This window comes from Vigna unguiculata, chromosome 1 (assembly GCF_037176805.1).
Source record: "Vigna unguiculata cultivar grain cowpea cultivar isolate G323 ecotype 2 chromosome 1, ASM3717680v1, whole genome shotgun sequence".
In the NCBI taxonomy this organism is placed as follows: domain Eukaryota; kingdom Viridiplantae; phylum Streptophyta; class Magnoliopsida; order Fabales; family Fabaceae; genus Vigna; species Vigna unguiculata.
The window spans coordinates 45,894,663-45,918,625 of NC_140792.1; the positions used below are offsets into that span (position 1 = coordinate 45,894,663).

Genomic DNA, 23,963 nt, shown 5'->3' on the forward strand with positions numbered 1-23,963 from the left:
TTTGTTATCGAACAATATCTATATGAGTTTAGAATTTAAGTTTATATAAATAAATTTGTACACATTTGAGAAATATGTATTTTATGTTGGCTATAGACAATAGTATTCATTACTTGTACAAATCAAATTAGATTTAACCTTTATGATTAAATGTGCTAAAACACTAAGCATTAATCAATACGACGACATAATAGTGAAGATCAAGGAATTATAACATTTATAAACCCATCTATCTCCTATGTATTTTCAAAAATATATTCACAAAGAAAATAAAAGAATTGGTGGCCGAAATTACTTTTCCCATGCTAAGTCTAGGTCTTAAAAATTTTAATTTTAAAATATTCAAATCAATTTGCACTAACCAATTATATTCTTATATCACCTAATTAACTAGATCAATAAGTCTACTAAAAGCTAAAATATTATAAGTTACATTTATGTATTTATTTATTCAACCCTTTCTTAATTAACATGGGACCAATATAATTGTTAAACAGTGTTACCAAGAAACAGTAAATGGAGATTGGAGAAGTGTGTATAATTAATATGTTTACACACATGAAATTGATAATATTAAAGTGAAGATCACGTGTTTATGAAATTTGGGGTTCCTTTCATCTAAACCAAACATACATACATATCTTGATCACGTCTATCTAATTTTAATCTTGGATGCTTGCGCTTATAATGTGTATTAAATTAGGGAAATTCCGCATATGTAGTCTTCTTATCCTCTAATGTCTGATTTGTAGAGATATTAAAAACCCCTCAAACAGTTTGAAAAAAATAATAATAAAAATAATGTTTGTGTATCATACGTCTCACTAGTGTCATTTTCCGAGATATACTCTCGAGGAAAACAAAACGCAAATCCTCCTGTTTTTCTATTCCATGCCTTTCTGGAATTCTTTTCCATATTTTCTTTCTTTAATTATTTAAAGAGGAAAAAGAAAAATAGAGAGAAATAAATTAAATTCTCTTCTCATCTCTCCACTGTTAGCTGAACATCACTGCCTCCTATCTCTTCCTATCTATCTGTCTCTCTCTTTCTCTTTCTCTTTCTCTTTCTCTCTCTACATGCCCTCCTCTCATCACACTCTTCCGCTTTCTCTTCACTATGTCTGTTTTTGTTTACTAAAGATTGCTATCATTCATTCTTCCTTTTTCCCTTAGCTTTCTCTCTCTCTCTCTGTACAATCTTCTTCCTTCTCTTATTGTTATTATTCTTTCTTTTTTGTTGGTTCTTTCAAAAGCACAAAGGTTTCTTCCCAGATAGCAAGAGTTAGCTTTCCAGATTCTTTCCCGGGGAAAGCCTAAAAACGGGAAAGGAAAATTATTCATTTCATTCTATGTCTTCAACCAACTCTCTCACCAACAAAACATAACGATTGTTGCACAGTTTCTTGCCTCTGAATATTGCACTTTAATTGTTTTGTCTCAAAATCTGATTTTAATAAAGGAAAAGAAGTTCTCTCTCTCTCTCTCTATATCTCTATACTTATCTCTATATCTCTCTTATATAGTCTTTAACCATCAAGCTATATACCCCTTCTCAAGAAGATGCCCTTGGAGGGGATTTTCATTGAACCTACTTCAACTTCTACACCTGATCTTTCCCTTCACATAAGTCCACCCAGCACTTCATCTTCTTCTTCTTTGATTTGCAACAACGGCACATCTGGTGGTGGTGCCACCAATTATGAGGCTCGCAATTCAACCAGCACAAATTTCCCTTCTCAAGCTCACACTGAGCTTTCTTTGGGAAGGAATTTCAGTGGTGGAGGAAGAGGGGGTATTGAAGAACCACCACCACACAACACCAACACCAACAACAACAACACCAACACCGGCATCAACCCTTATTATCAGACCCAACAGCCTCATTTTCATCATCTTCACCACCATTCTAACACCGGGAATGCTTCAAAAGCAGCAACGGCGACAAGCACCACAAGTTCCTCCAATCACTTGAGTCACATAAATTATGGGGTTTCTTTGCTTGATGTGTCATCAGAAGGATTGAGGCCAATCAAGGGGATTCCGGTGTATCACAACCGTTCATTCCCTTTCTTGCCCATGGAACATTCAGGAGACAAGGATCATCACGCCAAAATGTGTTTATATCATCACATGCCTACATATCCCTCTTTGTCCTCTTCTTGTTCTCCTCTGTGTTCTTCTCCTTCTTTTACTTCTTCTCCTGCACCCTACTTTGCCCCCGCGCCAGGTACACCGGATCCCATGTCCTATTTGAGCTCAGGTGGGACCACCGTGGCGGCGGCCGCGGCTTATAGGGCTGCCACGGCCACGAGGTTTAATGGAATTTCTGGGGAGGCCTTCAAATCTCATCATCCATTGCACCACCATCACTCATCATCACACTACGGGGTTGGACTTGGAGGCTCTCACGAGGCCTCTTCGGGGTTGATGAGATCAAGGTTTTTGCCCAAGTTACCGACGAAGAGAAGCATGAGAGCACCGAGAATGCGGTGGACAAGCACACTACACGCTCGATTCGTCCATGCTGTGGAGCTTCTTGGTGGCCATGAAAGTAAAGATAAATTACTTATCTTTTTTCCCCAACTTTTTTCCACTGTTTCTTCTTTCAAATTTCCGTCCCTTCTTTTTAAAATATATATATTTTCATTTTTAAAACTTTTGACTTTCGCTTCGCTTGTCATTTTATATCTTCTTTTCTTGTAATCAAAGAATGTGCAATATTAGACAGTTAGGTAGGTTTCTTTTTTATTTCTCTTGTTGTTCTTGTTCTTCTTTTCCTCTTTTAGGCTTTTGGCTAATGTATTTAGATGATGAATTTTAGGAGCTACACCAAAGTCAGTTCTAGAGCTCATGGATGTGAAGGATCTCACATTAGCTCATGTCAAAAGCCATTTGCAGGTATGTTTGGTTTCTCTCTCTCTCTATATTTTGTTTGTGGGGCGGGTTTTTGGTCTCTCCAAGAGGCACATTCGCCGATGAACAAAGCAGTGAATGTGGGAGTGGATGAATTTAAAGACTGTGGAGTGAGCTTAGTTGGAGGCTTTATCGTCTGAAACAACCAGACACACACAGCTTCTGCTTATAGAGAGAGAAAAAACAACAGACAAAAGTCATCATTTACCAATAATACACCTCTCATTACCACCTTATCAAACATCAACCTCGTGATTAATGAGAAAACTCAGACAATCCAGATGAGCTATAACATGGAAGAGGGAAAGAGAGAGAGATAGAGACAATGGAAGGGGATCTAAATGCGAATCACCAGCTATTTTTATTTTATTTTCTTTAATTTATTTATGTCACCAAAAATTATACATGTATATACGCGTGTGTGAGCGTACTTGTTTTAGTTCACTTAATAAAATGCTTTTGTAAATAAAATGTCTTGTTTTTGTGTTAATTCTTTCCAGATGTATAGAACTGTGAAGACCACTGACAAGCCTGCAGCTTCTTCAGGTAATTCATATTGCTCAACTTTCACCCACTTTTTTCGTTTTTTTTCCCTTACACAACTAGTTTTTCGTTTTTTATGTAAAACTAAATAAATGAAAATGCCACTTACCTCGTTCTTTTCGGACATTTTCTACAACTATTTCGGTTTTTTCACCGCAAGTATTATATATTCATTCCCCTTGTTTTCTACCGTACTCTCTTAGCCTTATACTGTTTCTGAGGCTTTCAACTGTCCCTAGAAAAAGGGGTTTCACCAAGATATATTTAAGATATCCCAGAAGACTTCCACAATACTCCAAAACAAATTATATAAAAATTATGAAGATGCGTGCATGCATGCACACACACATATATTAATTAATATTTATACATAGAAAGATCTTGGATGTGAAATTTGTGTCATTATTTATGTTGCAGGCCTTTCAGATGGATCAGGAGAAGATGACATGTCTCCAATGGGAAGCAGCGGTGGTATGCGTCAATTTTCAGACCAAAGAAGCCTTTCGGATCGACCGGTGCAACAAGATATGGATTACTCTTCGGCCAATACTCTATGGAGTAACTCTTCAAGGTAAAAATTACTATTATCAGTTCCTCTTTCTCGTTTTACGGACTATAAAAATTGCTTCATATATATGTTTTTTGTGCTTGCATGGACGTACGTTTTTAATTTGTTTTGGGACACTGCGTTGCTTGATTTGTTAGCTTTTGCTTTTGCATGGTATCTCTTAGAAATCAACGCAAACCCACGTCCAACCTCACTCTTTTTTATGAAGAATAAAAAGGGTTCTTGTGGCAGCTTTTGCTTTACTTGTGTTTGATTTTCCTCTTTCTTTTCTTTCCTTTATATATCTTTGTACCTTAGTTAATTTTTTCGCCTTAGATTTGTAGCCAATGTCAAAAGAAAGCAACAAGACATAATCCAACGTTAATCAGCATAAAAGGAAAGCAACCCTCAGTTTCTCAATCACTTTTCTTTTTGCCCCCTCTCTTTTCTCCCTTTAGAAGTGTGTGTCTCCTATTACTACCTACTAACTTCTAACTCCTCTCGATGCATATTTGATCTTAATTATTCAATGCTGTAAAATTTGTTGTTGCTAACATTCTCAACTTACACCACATTGCATACAACTCAAATGGTTAAATCCTTCGAGCTTTTTTCTACTTAACAAATAATATATATTTTATAGAGTGGGGAAATGTAAGTAATTGACTAAGTTTTCCCTTGAAATGGTTTTCCTTTGCTTTTATCTTGAAGGTGTTATGACAGAAAATGCTGGATAGATTGACATGTAATTAATCACTTACTGCACGAATTATATTCCAATAACTAAGTGATTAACATGCCTACACATAAAAATACATGTACATAAGTTTATATTCCCCCAAAAAGAACAAAAGGTAGATTTATAATCCTAGTGGTTGAATTGCCTCTCTTGCAAGTAAAGATAGCCAGTAACCTTTTTTATTTTTTTGAGAGTTTGTACTTTCATACAAAAAGAGAAGAAGGATTAGGCTATCACAAGATAAAACAGTTTTATTCTTTCATTTGATTACAAACTACTATACATGTTAACTTTATTGTTTTTTACAATTAATTATTTTTAAAAGTCATATCAAATACTTGACTGCAAAAACTATCTCATAAAAATCATTCTCAGTTTTACCACTTGACATTAATCCTTTACATTCTCTTCAACTATCTATGTTATTTACGCGTCTAACCAATACCTTCATCATAGCCATGATATTCTCTTATTCAGTTTCTGGATTTACTAAACTTTAGACAAACACCACCTTCTGGTAGTCGTACGATTGAATTAGTGAACTTAAACTTTGGATCAAAAAAGTTCATCAAAATAAACGTCACGTTTGGTGGAAAAAGAAAAGTCTCATAAATCGTTATGTTATAATAATGGAGTTCTATTGTACGTATAACTGGCAGTTACCATGTGCTTGCCTGACCACATCAAAATATCGTAGTGAGTCCTTTTTCTTACTTTTTTTTTATATAATGTGTCAACATTGATGGTACTTCTAGATATGATTTTTTTATCATTGTTTATCACTACTGTAATATGTAGGCTTGTTTTTGTTTCAGTTTCTTCCCTTTATAATGCAATAAAAATAAATATTTTATACCACGACAAGTAGTTCAACACCCACATATATAAAATTTTCACTGTGTTTATTAGCTTTCTTTTTTCTGTGGGTTAAAATATAAGACTCTTCATATGCTTATTTATGGATAGTGGTTTTATTTCTCTGCGATAAAGTCCAGGTCTTGATCTTAGCTACCTCTGAGATAAAGTAACAACATCAATCTTTTATATATTTGAATCAAATATATAAAAGATGTTTCGTGAGAGTGATTAGACAACATGTATCTTTTTGAAGCTCTTGTGCAGTTGTGTTGACTGCTAGGCTTTATGCTATGATCAGTTATGATTTTGACATTTTTTAGAATAGATTCATGTAATTCATTAAAGTGGTTTAGGGTGTCATGATTAAGATAAAAAAAAAACCAAAAATAGACACTCAGGAGAATACCAACAGATAGTTGATACATATCTGATTCTTCTTTAACAGTTTTTAAATTTTAAAGTATTGTATATTGAATATATATGATATGTACATAGTATATATGTAGTTTAAATAGTTTGCGATGATATACATGGTATATAATCTGAAGGAGCAATGGCACTAATGGAATTTCATCTTTCTTCTCTGTGTCCTTCTGATATATGAATGAATCTTATCAGCAATAGAGAATCATGGCCACAAAACAGTTCTAACGACATAAATGGTTTCCGACCACCAATCTTCCAGTCACAACAAATATCCGGAGGACATCAAATTCAGGTACTAACATAGACTATGTACTTTGATTTGTTGTTACCATTTCGTACTCATTATTATTGAACTCGACATTATTGGGAAACTTTAGTTTTCAGCTTTAACTGATAACATAACGTGATGTCACTAAATTAGTGAATATCAGTTAATACTTTGTAATAATAATTATTGTTGTTGTACGAATGATTGTTTGGTTTAGCAGGATTGTGATTCAAGCCAACTGAAGAACAACTTGTCAGGATCAGGAAATTTAGAATGCAAGAACCCAAGCTTGGAGTTCACATTAGGGAGACCAGATTGGAATGGCAAAGGACAAGCCTAATTTTCATTGGTTTAATTCTCTTATTGTAGCTAGCTAGTTTGAATCTTTAGTTTAATTACGACCCTTGTTAACACTGATAACATCATCATCTTTCCTCAAATGTAGAGAGGTGGTACTATATAATATATATTCAAGCAGAAGAAGAAAAAGCCCTATATAGAAGTTTCCTGGGTTCATGAACAATTTTGGTTTAACCTTTTCTTGTATTTATATTTTATTTATTGGTGAGGAGGAGACACACCAAAACTTATGTAGCTGCAAATGCAGAACAACAGTGAAGAAACATAGAGAGGAAGGGGAAGAAATACAAAACTCATCGTATTCTCCTGTTCTTTTTCTCTTTCTCTATTTCATACTTTTTCTCAGCATACCTGTCAAACCCTACTAAAATATTCAGTAAAAGTTATGGCATTTCACACAAGAAGAAAAATCATGAGCAAGATTGAAACTTTGTAAGAGTTATTCCTACAAATTACAGGTTTACGTTCAAGCCAAAGAGACCAGTCATGAATCATATTAAGTTAATATCTAAATGGTAAAACGAAGTAATGAAAATAAATGTATAGTGATTGCTGTAATAATTTTAAGCTAAGAAATTATTCCGTCTCGAGAAATAAAACCCATGAATAAGCATATGAAGACACCATTAACGTATAGTAGTTAGAGCTCATTGTCAGGTTATAGAGTTTGGTGAAGATGAAGAAATGTATAAACATCATAAAGTGTGAAAAAAAAAAGAATTATGCAGTGGAAGGGAAAATTACATGCCAATTTGTGGTGTGTAGATAAAAGAAAACAAGAAAGCAACGATAATGGAAGAGAATGAAAGAATTGGGAGGTTATTAAAACCTAGAATTAGTAGATCTACCACTTTCTTGAAAGAAATTTACACAGTGATGAGAATGCCGACGGAAAGCAAGACTATTCAAATTCGCTGCAATTAGTGATTTAATGCATTCACTCGGCCATCTAATTGAAAGCCATAGATGAGAATTTGAGAGGTTATAATAGTTTTGTTTATTAAGATTAAAAAAGAAATTATTGTAGTATATAACTTATTGATTAATTTGCAGAAAATATAAAAGTTTTTTCATGTTGGTTTCTAATAATAAGAAAGAATCATTTAATTGAGTTTACGATATTTTAAATAACTTTTAATTATAAGTTACAATAAAAAAGTTTAATTATGCTGAGATTTCCGTTGCCTTTTAACTTTTGATTATTGAAAAGCTAAAATAATAATTTCGAACAAATAAATTGATATTTTTAAATTGTTTTTTTTTCAAAAAGTTAAAATATTGAGTCACGTTCCTTTCTATTCTTTTACACGGTATATTACTTGGCAAATAAGTAAAAAAGTAAATAAAAGATTGTTTATCCACTTGAATACTATCTTAATTACAATTTTTATCTATTCAAGATAATATATATATATATATATATAAAATATGTATATACTGAATTTTAATTTACATTAAAAATAATGAGAATAACACATGAAGATTTGTACAATAGACTATTCTCATATATCATTATTCTTATATATCATTGACTCTAAATATATTTTTACTCTCCAAAGCAAGAATTTAGCATGTCACATCACTTTGATAGAAAAGTATAAAAAAAGTCAAAACACCATAGACTTTGAATATTTGTATATAGTTACCAATACCCACCTCACTTCCTAACTTATCTTAAATGATGTGGAACTTTATAGGTATTACTCTCACATGTCCTTAAACCCAATTACATCCTCATTCTCCGATACAAGAATGTAACCCAAACCTCACAATACTTTAATACAAAACTATAAAGAATAATCAAATACATACTTAAAATATGTTCGACTAGGACATGAAATACTATGGACTTAGAATCCATTATATAATTACTAACACCCATTCTCTAACATATCCTAAACGATATGAGATTTTTTAAGATATTATTTTTATTAGCCTAACATATTTATATCTTTCAATTCTAAAAGAAAATATGTTGAATTTTAAGACTTTCACTTAACGAATTATTTTCACCGATCTCCCAAAAAAATAATTTATTTACCCTTAAAGTGGCACCTATTGATTGTGTAGGTGTGGTCAAATGTCAAATTTCCTTCAAACAAATTCATTGCCTTTTATCCAATTTTCACTTATCAAATTAAATCTGCTTAATTAATGAATTCTCGAAAATGTTAGTTTGTTTTTTATTCTCTATCCTCTCCAGGTTTCTTTGCAAAATTTTATTTAGTTTATATGAACTTCAAAAGTACTTCAGATGAACAAATCAACCAACCTAAACTTACTATTATACTACATAACCTCTTTTTTTCTACTTTACAAACAAATTAGCTTAATTCTAACCAAGTTTTTACGGTTCAATGACAGGAATTAAATTGTCATCAAAAAGAGAATAATTTGCAAAGTTACAACTAACAAATATTGACTTAGTTTATAAAATTTTGGAGCTTATTATCATTTTAGCTTTTTCTTCTTTTTTTGTCACAATACAGTATTTTTATGTAGGAGTTAGCCAATACATTTTTCATTATGGGGTTATATTAATTGACTCAATATAATTAATACTAAGATGGTGGGTATGATGCTTGAGTAATAATATTTTGTGCTTACAATAATTATTACTGTTTGAATTGAACGTAAGAGCTAAGTTGTACATAAAAAAACTCAAAAACACAACAAATTGGACAACTAGTTTCCAGAACTTCTTTCAAGAATCACTATAATACACTTGGTATACAAAGACTATTGAACACCTGAATTGAAATCTTCTAAATTTTATCTTTCAATTATTCACACGAATTTATAATCACAGTTACTCATAAACAAAATCTTATGTCGACCGACAGTTGCAACTTTAACTTAAAAGAAAAACTGTAAATATCTCACAAAGCCCTATTATATACCAATCCAAACAAACAACATTCAAGAGTTAGGCCTACTAAAAGAACAGCATCCTTAACTAATTGAATTTGTGAAACCATGTGATATAATTCCAAATAGATCGAGAAAGAAAAGATAGAAAATATTTACAGCAAAAAAAAAAAATACTATAAATCAAATTCTAATTCGATAAAATTAGCCTAGTTTCGACTATGTCTTACATGGAAATATTTACACAAAAATTTAAATTAAAAAATAATCGTAAAACAAACAAAAAATTAACATAGCTTAAAAGTCTAACATTTATCTTTTTAAAATTATCTATTTTAAATCTAACTCAATTTTACAACAAACTTTGTTAAACTAAATTTTTATATTATGTTAATTTTAAGTTTAATTCCATCTGTGTATCTAATTATATATTAAAAATTAGTTTTATCTCTATTCAACATATTCTTATGATTCTTAAAATAATAAATAACTTGGATTTATTTTTAACATCGTTTTTTTTTTATTTACTAATGACGATTGTTAAATCAATGTATTGATCTGAACAACTGCAGCATCGAATCACACATAATATAAAGTGACTAAAGAAAGTTGTAGAACCAATGTTACAAATTCATTTTTATCCGAACTCCACTTTATGGCCGTGGGAACTTTCATTACGATTTCTATAACTAAACTAATGCAGTACGTAAACTAACATAGAAAATTAGGAGGGGGTGATCACAATTAGTAAAATAGAGCATTTCACAATACAGAAAACGTTTGGGTATACGTCTTCACCATTCTTATTCAGGCAATCGAGATTTATCTCAAGTTTTAGAAAATGAAGTTTAAGATCAAATTTACTATCTTAGTTGAAATTCAATTCCTTTAGTTCACTATATTCTCCGACTAAGGATCCCAATTTCTTAATGATCAAGCAAATGCTAATTAAGATGAAGATCGGAAACCAATGAGATTTAGAAAAATCCATTGTGATTTCGTTACTGGTGAACCTCGTTCTCAGACTATCACATTATTTACGCTGCTTAACTTCATTTTCAACCCTTAGTTTCACATTACAATTGGAAGTAATTATAATACAGCTCTAACTTTATCCATGAATATATGTATCTTAATTCAGTATGTAATTAACAACTACATAAAGCTTTTACGTCCGGATTTCTTATTCCCTTGAATAAGAAAATCGGAATGAAAATGTGACTTCCATATTGAGTATTTAATTTAATTCATATTTTTTATTCATTCCACATTATATCCATTACATTTTATTTTAATTTTCTCTATAATTAATGTTTTGATATAGTAAATCATATTTAATAAATTGAATTTTAACATTTTTAACTTTAAATATTCTTAATAAAAAATATTTTTCAATTTTAAATCATCATACATCTCATCAATAGAGATGACGTGCCTTGATTTTAATCATTCATTTCCTAACTTTACTTTTCATTTTTAAGTGCCTTGTTTCTTTAATTTATTCACAGTTACTATAACAAAGTATTTATTATTAATAATAAAAATATCTAGTTATAAATAGTTTGTTTTTCTTTATATATATACACATATTATTTAAGCTTAAGATTATAATGGTGCATTAAACTTAAATCTTAATATAAAATATGATTAACAATGATTTTACCATTAAAAGTAAAAGCAAATTGAATCTATTTCATTACCTGTAAGCAAAAAAGAAAAACTACGAGCAACACAGAAAAAACAGGACATAAACTAAGAGATGCTAAATTACAAGTTTTAGACAAATGATACACGTATAATGATCTTCATAGTTGTTTTATAGAGGCATAAAGCCGAAGAACTCCTGGAATTTAAACAATACTTTCAGAGCAATTGTTTAACCATGAAATACATTTTAGTACAAATGCAAACTCTATGTTTTAGCTGAAACATAAACAAGCGTTAGTGTAATGACGAGGTATTCCGCAATTTTTTTCACAACAGATAATTATGCAGCATTACATCGAGTTTACAGGTTTTAAATTATAAACTCTCTATGCAAAGCAACCAAAATTTGATTTACTCAACTGCTGAATTTGACCCAAACCACTAAAAACCTCAACCCAAACTAACAAGTTTGGGTCAGGCTATCCGATTCACTCAAACCTATATAGGCCTTTTTACTATTTCTCACCCAAATATTTTCACGATTTTCACCCTGTGTCGATAGTCTTTTTTAAATATTAGTCAAATTAATTTTAATAGAACTTATTTTTAAAGCTTTAATTTGATTAAAGTGTATCCCCAAACTAATCTCAGATTCTCAAAACGTATTTTAAGTACAAACTGTATAACGAGGTGAGAAATTGATTTCAGTAAATTACCAAAGGGACACTAACATAAGCCTTAAAGAGATGCCTTGTTTTATAATATTCGGAGTATTTCTCACCTTTGAAGTTTGCCCCTTTTTTTGTGCTTGTCCAAATCCCAGTTTCGTGGTAGAATAAAATCCGTCTTCTATCACAGGTGAAAATATGGAAAAAAGAGGAATGCCAATCCGAAATTCTGCATTCTAGCTTTAAAACAGAATGTAAATATATACAAGTATTTGCACGTACATCGTTGTCCCACAAATGCAGCAAACATACCTTGTTCCACAGTTACATCATTTACACGGAAATGTAATTTCATATCGGTTATAAGTTGCAACACACAATAACCTGGCTTATTTATCCAAACATCTCTCACAATTCATTGATATGGAACAAAGGATAGGGATTGAAACCAAACTAGGTAGGATCTAAGAACAAGGCTTCATACCAGCCAACAGAAGCTAGTGTCATTCCAAAACGGACATGTAGCTTAAGATTTGTACACGAGTTTCCATTTGTTATCATCCCCTACTGATTTGAATTTGTGTGTATTAGGTAGCGGGCATGCCGTGCAGTAGTATAAGATGAAATTGCAGAGCCAGTCACGTCCAACGAGTGTTTAGCAAATCCAAAGCTCTTTCTAGTTACCACCCACACCGAATAGATGAATCCGGTCCAGCCTGATTCAAATTGATTTCCATGTTCAGTAGAGTTAACCCACAGAAAAAATAAGGATGATAAATAAAAAGTAACGTTGTGAAAATCCATCAAAGAAACATCAACATAATCTTAATTTTAGATTGAAGAGGATAAAATCAGATCCAGTTAAGTTAGTGATGCCATACAACCTTCCGCGTAGCTTTGATCTTCGCATGAATATTCTATAATTTTATTGAAATTCTGTTGCAGTAGTCCAGCACATCAGGAAATATTGGTCTACGCAAGTGTTTAATTGGTAAGCTCCTGAGTGAAGGAAAACTCTGATGGTAGACATTTTATATATATATATATATATATATATATATATATATATATATAACCCATTAAATCATCCGTGCTCATTAGCAATTCAGTAGGTAGTATTTTCACTAAGATAAGCAAAATGGCAATACCAGTGCAATAATTGCAATTATATTCAGAATTTTAAACATTCATTTGACCAATGGGATTCAGTGACTAGGAAAGGAAACTAGTACAATGTTGCCAGTATACAGAGGAGCTTTTCTATAGTGGGAAGGAAAATAACCAATAGAACAGTTAATCTGACAAAATGTCTGCCTAATTGTAACAAAAGGATGCAGTTTATATCTTAAATTTTATTCAGAGGCACACTTATTGAAGAGATATATGTCTATAACTGTACTCAATTGAATTTCAAAGAATTGATTAAAGTTTTTACAGTAGCGTAACTTGACACAAAATCAAACCTAAAACACGAAGCATTGAAAATGAAAGAGAAAAGAATGGTGACCAAGCACCTTGTTTACCTGTGATTATCAGAATAGCCACACATGCCCAAAATGTAGTAACTGAAATTGCAAATATGGCAATTGATAACGCTCCGATGTAGATAGCCGTAACAAAAGCAAAGAAAAGAGCCAAGAATCCTCCTGCAGCTGCCAAAGATATCAGCAGCGATATGACTATGGCATTTATGGTCGCAGCGAGAAGGAAAAGCATAAATACAAGCAGTCCTGTTAAAGCAACAAAACCAACTGCTCCAACCTGCAGTAATAAGGAAAAACAAAAATCGTAAACATTCTAAAGAAAAGAGAAATGTATCTTATCATAAATCTTTCCTTGAAATAAATATTATGAAGTTTTTATTTTACTTCAACTTAATTTTTTAAAAACGTATGTAAAATGCAATTAAACGACATCAAATCTGATAAGTGATAATCATGCGTCTCCTTTTGATTATTCCCACGATCAATATGACGAAAAGAAACAAACCCTGCATGCTTTGAAATCTAATGATGATCATATGCATGTTAATAACTCTATCGGAACGCCTCTTTAAGCCTCTTTTTTCATCGGCTTACTTCTACATCTACAACACAATGCAATACCTTCTCGAAACTACTACTTCTTAATACATAATGAAGCATCTTTATTGGGTTTCTTAACGGGATTTTTTACAAAGTTTGCAAGTTTATCAGATATTTTGCGAAATCGATAGTGCAAAATTGAGTTGAAATAACTTTAGGTATAATTTGTATTGGATCAAGATTCTTACACTTGATTTTTCCACTAATTTACTTTTAAAATAAAAATCTCAATATAAATAACTCCCACTTCAAAATCAATTTGAACTAAAATCAATGTTGAAAACCCTTATCCAAACGCACAGAAAAACCTAGCAATTCCTGATTAGATATTAGTGTAATAGTGTAAGCAGACCTCTATACACATACTAATTAAATTCTGAATGTTTTAAAAACAAAAACTCTTCAAGCTGAAAATCAGTTAATTACACCGAGGTCAATCTACTTGATTGAAACATTTAACCAATAGAAACGCATGCAGAAGCTAAAATCAGATCCTATAAAAGCTAGAAGAATGAATATATTCTTAAACAGTGAAGAAACGCCATTCAATCAACAAATCGAAGAAATACTACTCGATTGAATCATTTATTCTTACGGTGATGACGAAGAGCGCGCGGAGGGGAGTGCCGCCGCGAGACCAGAGGAGAACATCGCGGGCGGAGTTTCTGGAAGCTTCCGGAAGGAGCGGAGCGTTGTCGGCGACGGAGACCTTGATGCGACGAATTACAGATCCATCGTCACCGGGTCCCGGGAAGAGAATGGCGGAGGCGATGCGGTTAAGGACTTCCGGCAAAGAATCGTTCCCTGTTCTCTTCTTCTGCTTCACCTTAAGTTCTTCTTCTTCTTTAACGTAGAAGCCGTTACCATTATCATTGCCTTTGGAATTTTCTGCCATTTTCAGTTGCAGAGGAGAAAGAGTATGTGATTCGAATCTACTTTTTGTTAATGGGAAGAAGAGTTGCATCAAGGTTGGTCCCACGTGTGACTGCATATTTAGTGTGAAGACGGACACGTCATAGAGTGAGATTCACGTCGGCGGCATATTTTGAGCTTTATCTTCCACGTGGACGGTGTGATACACCTCTAACTAAGTCTGAGTCTCTTAAGAACGAAGATATTGAAAACTATTAAATGTTAAAAGAAAGAGAAAAGAAGAATTTGTGTTATTTTGTGACATGATTGAACCAACTTTAATATATATGAATTTATATATAAGTTAATTATAATTAAGATTTAACTATTATAATATTTTACTTTTATGTGCGTTTAAATGAATTTTAATTCATTTAGATTTTTTTATTTTTCTTTTTATGTTATGAGTATTTTTGCGCAATTCATCTAAATTTTCTTTTTATGTATAAAAATAAGAGGTACAAACAAGGAATGATAAATCTTTAGAAATATTATGGACGTGAATATAAATACTATTATATTTATTTTGTATTGCACGTGTACAATTAATATATTAAGAATGATAAAATGAGTTTGTTTATTCCATTTGTTTTCTGTTTTTTTTTTTTATTATTGATCCGTCAAAAACAAAATTGTGTATTCCTAACCTATCCTGTCAAAAGAGAAGTTAATAAACTGATCCATTAACTTTTATTTAATGTATATCTTTGAAATTTGTTATATATATATATATATATATATATATATATATATATATATATATATATATATATATATATATATATACTGCAGTCCCACCTTTTCTTTAGAATTGAAATTGTAGTTAGTTTATAAGTTTTTTGAAGTTCTTGTCCAATATACTAATCAAATTTGTAAACTATTTTAAATTCAAAACTTAAACAAACAATTTTGAAAATCTCTGTTTTTCCCAACAGTAAACTGCTATCCATAAGGGTGATATTTCTGTCCTAAAGCTCCACACGTCTCCGCAACAGCATCCCCTAATTTCACTAGTGACTGAATTGAAAAACTATAATATAAACGGAAGTTGATAAATGGTTCGGATGGCAAATATCATTCATACTACTTACATGAACATTAACGATTCTGAGAGAGGTCAAAATGATTTGTATCTCTTGTTACAATCACGCCTCGAAACTGATTAGGAATAGCAGTTCCAAAAGCTTCCTTCTTTACTAAGCCATGGTGATCTATTCCAATTTTGATGGAAATGAGGGTGTTTTAAGGTGTTGGATTATTTGCCACATGTTTGCAACCATCCTGCTACAAGGAAACAGGTTTGCAGCCAAGCTCTAGTGACTTATTTACTGCATCAACTACCAGTTGAGTCTTTCTACTGATTTCAGGCCATTTGGTAGAGGGTTGAGACCCACAATCTCTAATACCTGCAACAAGCCTAGAAAACTCTTGAACCATTAGAGCTTCTTGTGGGAGCTCATTGACCACAGGAACCTCCTCTGGTTTCACATTCCACCCAATGTGAAGGTCAACAAACTTGGCTCCAAATGTGAGGTCAAACGACGCACTGGTCTCTTGGTACGGGATTATAAAGTCCCTGAGATGCACAGAGCCATCGGAACCACATATGACCAGGTCCATGGAGGAGTGAGAAAGAAAGGAGCAGTGAATGGTTGCTAGTGTTTGGTTTGGTTTCTCCCACAGCAAAGAAACTGTGATGGACAAGATGACTCCGGCACTGTTTCTTTTGACATCAGGAAGAGCAGTGACAGTGATCGGTAATTGGTAGCCCTTTGCCCACAAGGAAGCACCAATGCAGTACCAGGCCAAGTCACCAAGTACACCAAGACCATCCAACTCCGGCTTTACCCTAATATCACTCGCTAGAAATTCAGGTGTTGCTGGCATTGTTGATGTACTGTGGATCTTCAAAAAAATTGCAGATTACAAACGTGTCAGATTTTTTATCAATACAGATTAATCTCCATGACTTCAGAAAGCTCTCATTATGTGACAATTTTTTTGTCATTGTAAAAATGTATGGTGAAATTGTTAATATGTTGAACTAACAAAATTATAAATCATATGAATTCGATTACTCACAAAATGAATTGGTCCAATGCAATTAGCTGAGCTTGGAACAAAGCACAAGTGTTGAATGTGGGCAGTTCTAGGGTGATGCAACCACATGCTCCCATCCATGAACTGCACGCCGTTAGATTCGACCGCTGCCAGGATCCGGTCAAGCTCCGCCACGTCAAGAGCCGCGGGCTTCTCCACCAGCACGTGTTTCTTTCTACCGGCAGCCATAACCGCCCACTGCACGTGAAGACTCGTGGGGAGAGGCACGTACACGGCGTCCACGCCAGGATCCTCCAATACCTGATCGTAGCTCCCGTAAATCCTCACGCTTGCAGGAAACCCGTTTTCGGCGGCGAACCTCTCGGCCTTCTCTTTGGAACGGCTCGCGACGGCGCAGAGAGTGGCATTGGGGGCGAGATCAATGGCTCGAGCCACTTTCCGAGCGATTTTGGCGCAGCCTAAGATGCCGAAACGCACCGTTTTGGTGGTATCAACCATGATATATGCACGGGTGTTTCAATCGGAGGTGTAAGTTCGCTATGGAGATTTTGGCGCAAGGATTTGAGTACTTAGTTTAGCTCTTGATGATATTGTGTACTCATGGATAGGATATTAGTGAGGGAGATGCCACCGATACTGTTTGGTAGATCGTGTGGTGGGGCTTCAACTCATTTACAAATTGTTTTAAAATTTTAAACAATAAAATTTTTCATTTCAACAATAATAAATTCCAATAGTATGAAAATTAATGAAACCGAGGAGAAAAGAAACGAAAAAGAAAAAAAAAAAGGACAGAGTTATTTATATTACAGAAAAATATTTGAAAAAAAATAACGTGTAAGAAATTTTGTATCAATATAAAATATACTAAAAGATATATGATAAATTAATAATTTAAACTATTATTATATTAAAAGTTAAAAGTAATTAAATATCAATAAATCTTTAATTACATGTTATCTCTTATCTTATATTTAATTACACGTTATCTTTTATTTTATACTTTGATGATCACTAATTTTAAAAATTTAAAATATATTAAAAAAATATTTAAAGTATTAATATAGTGTATTTTTAGTATTAAGAAAATAACAACAAAAAATTCAGTAAAAAATTTAAATTTCTTAATTTTTCTTTAAAATTTTGTATGGACATTTTAAATTTTTGTTTAAGTGAAAAATATAAATATTATTTCTGAATGTACTAAAATTTTAATATTTTATCATATATGTCAAAATATAAATATAAATATAATAAAAATATTAAATTATCAATTAATGATTCAAAATCTTAACTTAATTTTGTGAAGTTGTTTGATTCTTCTAATTTGTATAACATTAAAAACTTATCACAAGAAATTAAAACAAAAATAGACCGTCCATAGACCAGACTTTTTGAACTCATTTTTTAAAGAGGAACATACCAACACGGCCCGTATTTTACTAGCCCTAGCTTTACCCTCCGTGCCTCGTCTCCACCACGCGACCTGCATCTCTACGTCTCTGTAGTTTGAAAAAGAGATTAGTTATGTAATTTCAAAAAGAGATTTAATTGTACACCGGAGTTTTGAAACTTCATAAATGTGAGGATAGTGATTACGGTAAACGAAATACAAGTTATACATTTTCTCCTTTCATTGTCTGTCAACTTGCTCAAAAAGTAATAAACTCCTCATAATAATTAACTAATTTATTTTCAAATTAATATAACAAAATCAACCACTTGCACCACAAATCCATTCTCTTTCTTCTTCTCCAATACTAAATTAGTACAAACAAACAAAGCATAAATAACTAGAAAACAGATAAACTTGATTTTAATTAATTATAATCCATCTTTTAAGTTGAAATTTTAGAACATTTAAACATTTTAAATAAAATAAAAGAAAAGTATACTTTGACTCCCAATTTTTACTTTTTTGACGTGATTTAGTGTGAATAATTGATTAATCTATCACTATCTTTTCCTTTGAGAGAATAATCCACATTAAGTCATATTAAAAATAAAAAATGAGTAAAAAAATGGAAATTATAGTATCATTATTCTAAAATAAAATAAATTTAAATTCCAAGTTATTTAATTTATTATATGATAAACATTTTTACTCTAACTATTAAGAAACTATGCTAACACCTTTTTTCACTTTTTTAATAATTTAACATTATTTTCATTACTATGAAAATAGCATAAAGGAAAATCATATCAATGTTTCTTTTTTTTGTTTCTTTTTTTATCTAAGACATATACTGAAAAATAAACATTCGCTTGTGATGGACAATGATCCATGAAAATGAAAATTTGATATAAAAAATAAGAGATGAATATTTAATTTAGGTGCACAATGCTCTAAGAACAAAGCCTTGTTAAAAGAAACGATTTGTATTTAGTAATGACGAGAAACATATGATAATTTTGTTGTTGTTGTGATTAATTTATTAAACATAATATCAATCTATCTTAATTTGAAGAAACTAGATAAATGAATGTTTTCAAGCAACTTACTAGAAACTAATACTAGAGATATCCTATGAGTAAAGATTCAATTAGAAAACATATATGTTGGGTAGTTAATCGGATAAAACATTATTAGATAATATCTTTTACTTAGGATTAGTTAAAATATATGTTTACTTTTACTTTATGATAATAAATAAAATATTTTTTTTAATTATTATTAAAATAAAAAAAAATGTTATTAAATTTATAAAAATACTTTTTTCAAAAAATAATTATAATTATAAAAAATAGTTGTGAAATAATTAATAAAGTAGTTTATAAAATTTAAAAATAAAATAGTGAAATGTGTACATAAAAAAAAAATTACGTAACCGTTAACAACAAACAATCTCATAGAATAGATATTGACATAATTTTGTCTATTATTATTTTTTTTATCAGAAAGATCCTGGTCAGTTTATAGAACTTGAACAAGAAATTGTAGCGAAATCCCAACAAACTTAATATTGGTAAGCAAAAACAGAAACACTCTCTGCATGCATATTAACACGTACCTAAAAGACATTCCAAATACAGTACCGAGATAAATGTATCTTTGCTTATACCCAATAATCACAACAAAACTTCATTCGTCAACGGTCAACCAACTCCCCTAAAACCACGTTATCTTTTAGTTCCACAGGCTTAACTTTCTGAAGAAGGTGCAACAGAATCGCAATCTTGAAAATCACACTCTCTTCTTAAGCAATTCCAATGCAGATGAGGAATTCCATTTGTGACTGCGATCTCTCTTTCATGTTCAGCCGCCAAACTCTTTTGTCCTTTTTCCCCTCACACTTAGTTAAAGCAGAAACATTTGAATGGAGGCCTCAGAGTTCCCAATCGAAATGCAAACCAAAGCGTTCCAAATTCTGAGCTCCAAAGACAACACACCCATTGAAACCCTCTTCTCCCATATCTACGCTTCACAACACCAAGACCAACACAATCTCCGCTCCCATGCACTCATTTTCCTTCAATGCTGCAAACACCACCACCCAGATCTTCTCCTCATCAAACTCTTATTCCTCTTTCGCACCGACGCACTACCCGAAACACGCGCCAACGCCGCACGGGCCATGCACTTCCTTAAAGCAGCCGAATTCTGGCCCAAACTCAAGCCCATCGCCCAGGGCCACCTCAAGGCCCACTTCCTCGCTTATCTCGCCAAAGAATCTTCTCTCCACGTCCTCCGCCTCGCCTCACTCCTCCTCGCTGAAATCCTTTCCGTTACTTACAAAACGCACCAAAACTGGCCCGAGGCTCTTGATCTCCTCACGTCGTTTATCGCCTCCGATAACGACAACTGCCGCGAGTTCGCGTCGCTCGTCTTCAAAAACCTCTCCAACGACTCTCGATTTCTCATCTCCAGCGCTCTCGAGGAGAAAAGCGACACCGTCTCCGCGCTGCGCGCGTCGTTTTTTAAGTCTCTCGCCTCCTCTAACCGCGACGTCCAGGTCGCGTCGTTCGGCGCCGTCGTCAGCCTCGTCCGGTTGTTCTCCGAACCGCCGGTGTTCCACGACCTCCTCCGCGCAATCATGGTTGGCGTATTCACGCTCCTGCATTGCTCCGAAGGTTCCTATTTCCCAAGCGCGTTTGCGGAGTTAATAAATCTGGTTTCTCAAGAGCCGTTGCTTTTGAAGACGTACATGAATGACATGGTTCTCGACGTGCTTCAGATCGCGGAGAGCGAAAGTTTTAGCGAGGAGACGCACTGTTTAGCCTTTCAGTTAGTGGTGGTCATGACGGAGGTGAAAGAGTACGAGCATGTGTTCGTCAACCTTCCTCACGAGACCGTGCGGAGGCTGTTCTTTGTTCCGACGAAGATGCTGCGATATGTTGCCGAGGATGGCTGTGATGGCAAGCGTGAATTGGAAATCGAGAAGGCTGGAATGAAGGGTTTGAAGAAGCTTTGTGCCGCACTCGGAGCGAGTAAAGTAGTGCCTCTTGCGTGTGAAGTTTTCCTTCTTCAATTGGATAACGAGGAATGGAGGGTGCGCCGTGCGGGAATCACAATGCTGAGTGTGATCGCAGAAGACTTCTCCGATGAAATGGTGACCTGATCATTACATTTTTAACATTTTGTAACAAAAATTTTGGAATATTAAATTACTTCTTGGTGTAAATATTAAATGTTATTGAAATCGTTAGTAATGATTTTCGTGTGCTGTGCAGGTATTAATGGGAAGTTTTATTGGTGAAGTAGTGAGGAAAGTTTTGGAGTTGATGGAAGACTCCCATGCTCAGGTTCGGATGGCAACTTTCAAATTCATGTTGACCTCTTCAAACTTTGTTCAGGTGGTGCAACTCCTTTACCATCATAGGTTTGTGCATGTGTTTTGCAATGCACTGGACAACGAACAAGACCTTGATGTAAAGGTATGGTACCTGTGTTTGACTTTGTATATATCATGCTGAAGCTGTTGTTGCAGCTTACATAATCCATTGGTTGTTGCTCCTTAATTATACCTGAAACATAAATACTTGGAAAACCTTTTAAAATTCATATCTATCCACTGTTTATCATTTCAAACATGACTTGATAAGCTAACAATGTCATGTTGTTTTCGTAGGAGCAAGCTGGATTAGCAATGCAATCTTTTCTGAAGAACACTTTGCCAGAAAGCTTAACGCTGAATGAGAATGCGGATACTGTAATGGGAAAATTTTTGTCATTGCTTCAGGTAAGTAATATTATCTTGCATTATGCTGAATCCAATTTGGTTGGATCTTGCCAGACCTACCTTATAAGATTTTCATTCTGAGCTTTCAAGGCTCTTAATATTTTAATCGCCATGACCCCTTCACTATAGTCCTCTAATTTTTTTGTTTTTGGGCTTTTCGCTTGCGCAGGACAAAAGCTCTAAGCTAAAAAGTATTGCTTTGTCAACTTTAAATGTAGTTGTACAACGATGTGAAGAAGTTGCTCACAAGTAGTCCTTTTAATTTTCCTTTTTCCTTCCTGTATACTCCAAACATTTTATGAATCTCAAAAAGATATGATACTACCCACTGTTTGTTTTACTTGGTAGGTACTGCGCAATTTATCTTCCGATGTTACTGGAAGCATGCACTGACGAAAGTTCTACTATCAGAGAGGTTTTTTCTCCTGCCTTGGTTTCATTTCTCATGCTATTTTCTACATTCAATTATTTATCCCCCTTCACTTTTCAGGAGGCAACACGGGGAATTAAAATTTGTGTAGAGCTTGGAACACCTCAGTTGAAGCCTTTATCATAGTATTTTCTTTGTTCCATAATTTGCAATTTACAATTTTGCAATATTATTAATAATTTCACAGCTAATATCTGTTTGGTCCATTTTAGGAATATTGTCAAAACTCATTCTTTTGATGATTCATTCAAATCAACCGCTGAATGAAAAAGCGCAGGACGTGCAGTTTCTGCTCTGGGAAGAATTTGTGAATTACATCGTGAATGCATTGATGTCAAAACTCATTCTTTGGTCCTCATCATTAGAGGTCGGTATTTCTTTGCCTTCTGTTCACATTTTTGTCAGGAAAAAAGTTCAGTATGATCTCTACATAAAACTAAACTTTGCAAATGTATTTACTAATTATTTCTACAATCAAAACTTGATATTTTATCATCCTTAATTAATTCCAGTTTTGAGAGTTGACAGTACAATTCGTCCACTCTCACTTATTTGTCAGCATAGATCTTAATTTTTCTACGTGGCATGAGACTGCATTTCCCATTTATATAAAAAAAAAATGTACATAATGTTATTCATTGCTTGTACCTTTTAACACACAAGATCATGGAAATCGAAGACAGTTTTATAATTTATTAATTTCTTACATGGTCTGGGCATTATGAAATAAGGAAGAGTGAGCGAGAAAGACGGTGAGAGAAAATAGGAATTGGCCTCTATTAAAAGCCTACCAAACAGATTTTCACCACTGGTCTGGCACTATATGTTTCTTAAGATCTAAGTTTTACTATTCTTTTGACCTCTTATATACTTGCAGATGGTTCCTGCCTGGTTAAGTTTCTTGCCACGCAAATTTGTTTAGGCATGAACAGCTTTATTTTATGTTTGCAAGGTGAGGAAGCACAAAAGAATCTTTTGAATTGTTAGATTCAAATACAAGCATGTTTGATTAACGAAATGCTTTAATTCTTAGATAAAAAAATCTTTAGGAGCTTGTAATCAAAACCTGGTCAAGACTATTACTGTCATTTTAATATTCATTCTTTCTCCTTTTGTCTTTCGTTACAGGTAATCGATTTTTCTATTTGGAAGGAAGAGTTCGAAAAATATAGTGACGAGTTGCCTCTGGTTATGAAAAAGTGAATCGGTTGAGTAAAAAATTTGTAATCTGATTCTACCATTAGGTGAATTAATGAATTGAGTCATAGTTTTGTTATTTTGATATATTTATATATTTATTGAATTATAATCAAAATATATTGATTATAACATTCTTTTTATAATATTAGGTTCAAATGTTTTTTTTTAGAAAATGAATTTGAGGAAGAGTGAGTAAATATATTTGGATGAATTTAAAAGTAAAATTTATATATTTTCTTTTAAAGGATTTGAAAATAAA

At 32.9% G+C, this 23,963-nt stretch overlaps 3 protein-coding genes and 1 pseudogene across 5 annotated transcripts; 2 read left to right on the forward strand and 2 right to left on the reverse strand.

The window, feature by feature from the left end:
- The first annotated feature begins 992 nt into the window (after positions 1-992).
- On the forward strand, positions 993-6,987 carry KAN (Homeodomain-like superfamily protein). 2 transcript variants are annotated; one of them, XM_085674851.1, is made up of 6 exons: positions 993-2,551; positions 2,822-2,898; positions 3,414-3,459; positions 3,874-4,027; positions 6,219-6,318; positions 6,512-6,987. In XM_085674851.1, the coding sequence occupies exons 1-6, from the start codon at positions 1,561-1,563 to the stop codon at positions 6,632-6,634; spliced, it is 1,491 nt and encodes a 496-aa protein (XP_085530977.1). In that variant the 5' UTR covers positions 993-1,560; the 3' UTR covers positions 6,635-6,987. The 2 variants fall into 2 exon arrangements, with proteins under 2 accessions (XP_085530977.1, XP_027902914.2); XM_028047113.2 differs by having other exon boundaries at positions 995-2,551; positions 6,515-6,987.
- Positions 6,988-12,036: 5,049 nt separating this feature from the next.
- On the reverse strand, positions 12,037-14,900 carry LOC114173263 (uncharacterized). Its single transcript, XM_028057578.2, has 3 exons — positions 14,517-14,900; positions 13,361-13,598; positions 12,037-12,553 (listed from the first exon to the last, which is right to left on the reverse strand). The coding sequence occupies exons 1-3, from the start codon at positions 14,883-14,885 to the stop codon at positions 12,402-12,404; spliced, it is 759 nt and encodes a 252-aa protein (XP_027913379.2). The 5' UTR covers positions 14,886-14,900; the 3' UTR covers positions 12,037-12,401.
- A 981-nt stretch (positions 14,901-15,881) lies between these two features.
- On the reverse strand, positions 15,882-17,492 carry LOC114179521 (putative oxidoreductase At4g09670). The gene is made up of 2 exons (XM_028065892.2): positions 16,916-17,492; positions 15,882-16,738 (listed from the first exon to the last, which is right to left on the reverse strand). Exons 1-2 carry the CDS (start codon positions 17,390-17,392, stop codon positions 16,118-16,120), a joined length of 1,098 nt encoding a protein of 365 aa, XP_027921693.1. The 5' UTR covers positions 17,393-17,492; the 3' UTR covers positions 15,882-16,117.
- Positions 17,493-20,168: 2,676 nt separating this feature from the next.
- On the forward strand, positions 20,169-23,766 carry LOC114191138 (uncharacterized; annotated as a pseudogene). Its single transcript, XR_014995365.1, has 9 exons — positions 20,169-21,444; positions 21,566-21,769; positions 21,964-22,074; positions 22,244-22,323; positions 22,423-22,489; positions 22,565-22,623; positions 22,709-22,871; positions 23,382-23,456; positions 23,633-23,766. The product of XR_014995365.1 is annotated as an uncharacterized LOC114191138 (transcript).
- Positions 23,767-23,963: the final 197 nt, after the last annotated feature.

Coding starts and splice junctions, on each gene's coding strand:
- LOC114179521 (XM_028065892.2), bottom strand. CDS start 17,392: ATGGTTGATACCACCAAAACGGTGCGTTTCGGCATCTTAGGCTGCGCC. Junction 16,739..16,915: donor GCATTGGACCAATTCATTTT/GTGAGTAATCGA, acceptor ATTTTTTTGAAG/ATCCACAGTACATCAACAAT.
- KAN (XM_085674851.1), top strand. CDS start 1,561: ATGCCCTTGGAGGGGATTTTCATTGAACCTACTTCAACTTCTACACCT. Junction 3,460..3,873: donor CAAGCCTGCAGCTTCTTCAG/GTAATTCATATT, acceptor TTTATGTTGCAG/GCCTTTCAGATGGATCAGGA. Junction 6,319..6,511: donor CCGGAGGACATCAAATTCAG/GTACTAACATAG, acceptor TGTTTGGTTTAG/CAGGATTGTGATTCAAGCCA.
- LOC114173263 (XM_028057578.2), bottom strand. CDS start 14,885: ATGCAACTCTTCTTCCCATTAACAAAAAGTAGATTCGAATCACATACT. Junction 13,599..14,516: donor GCGCGCTCTTCGTCATCACC/GTAAGAATAAAT, acceptor TTATTACTGCAG/GTTGGAGCAGTTGGTTTTGT. Junction 12,554..13,360: donor GGCTATTCTGATAATCACAG/GTAAACAAGGTG, acceptor AATTTGAATCAG/GCTGGACCGGATTCATCTAT.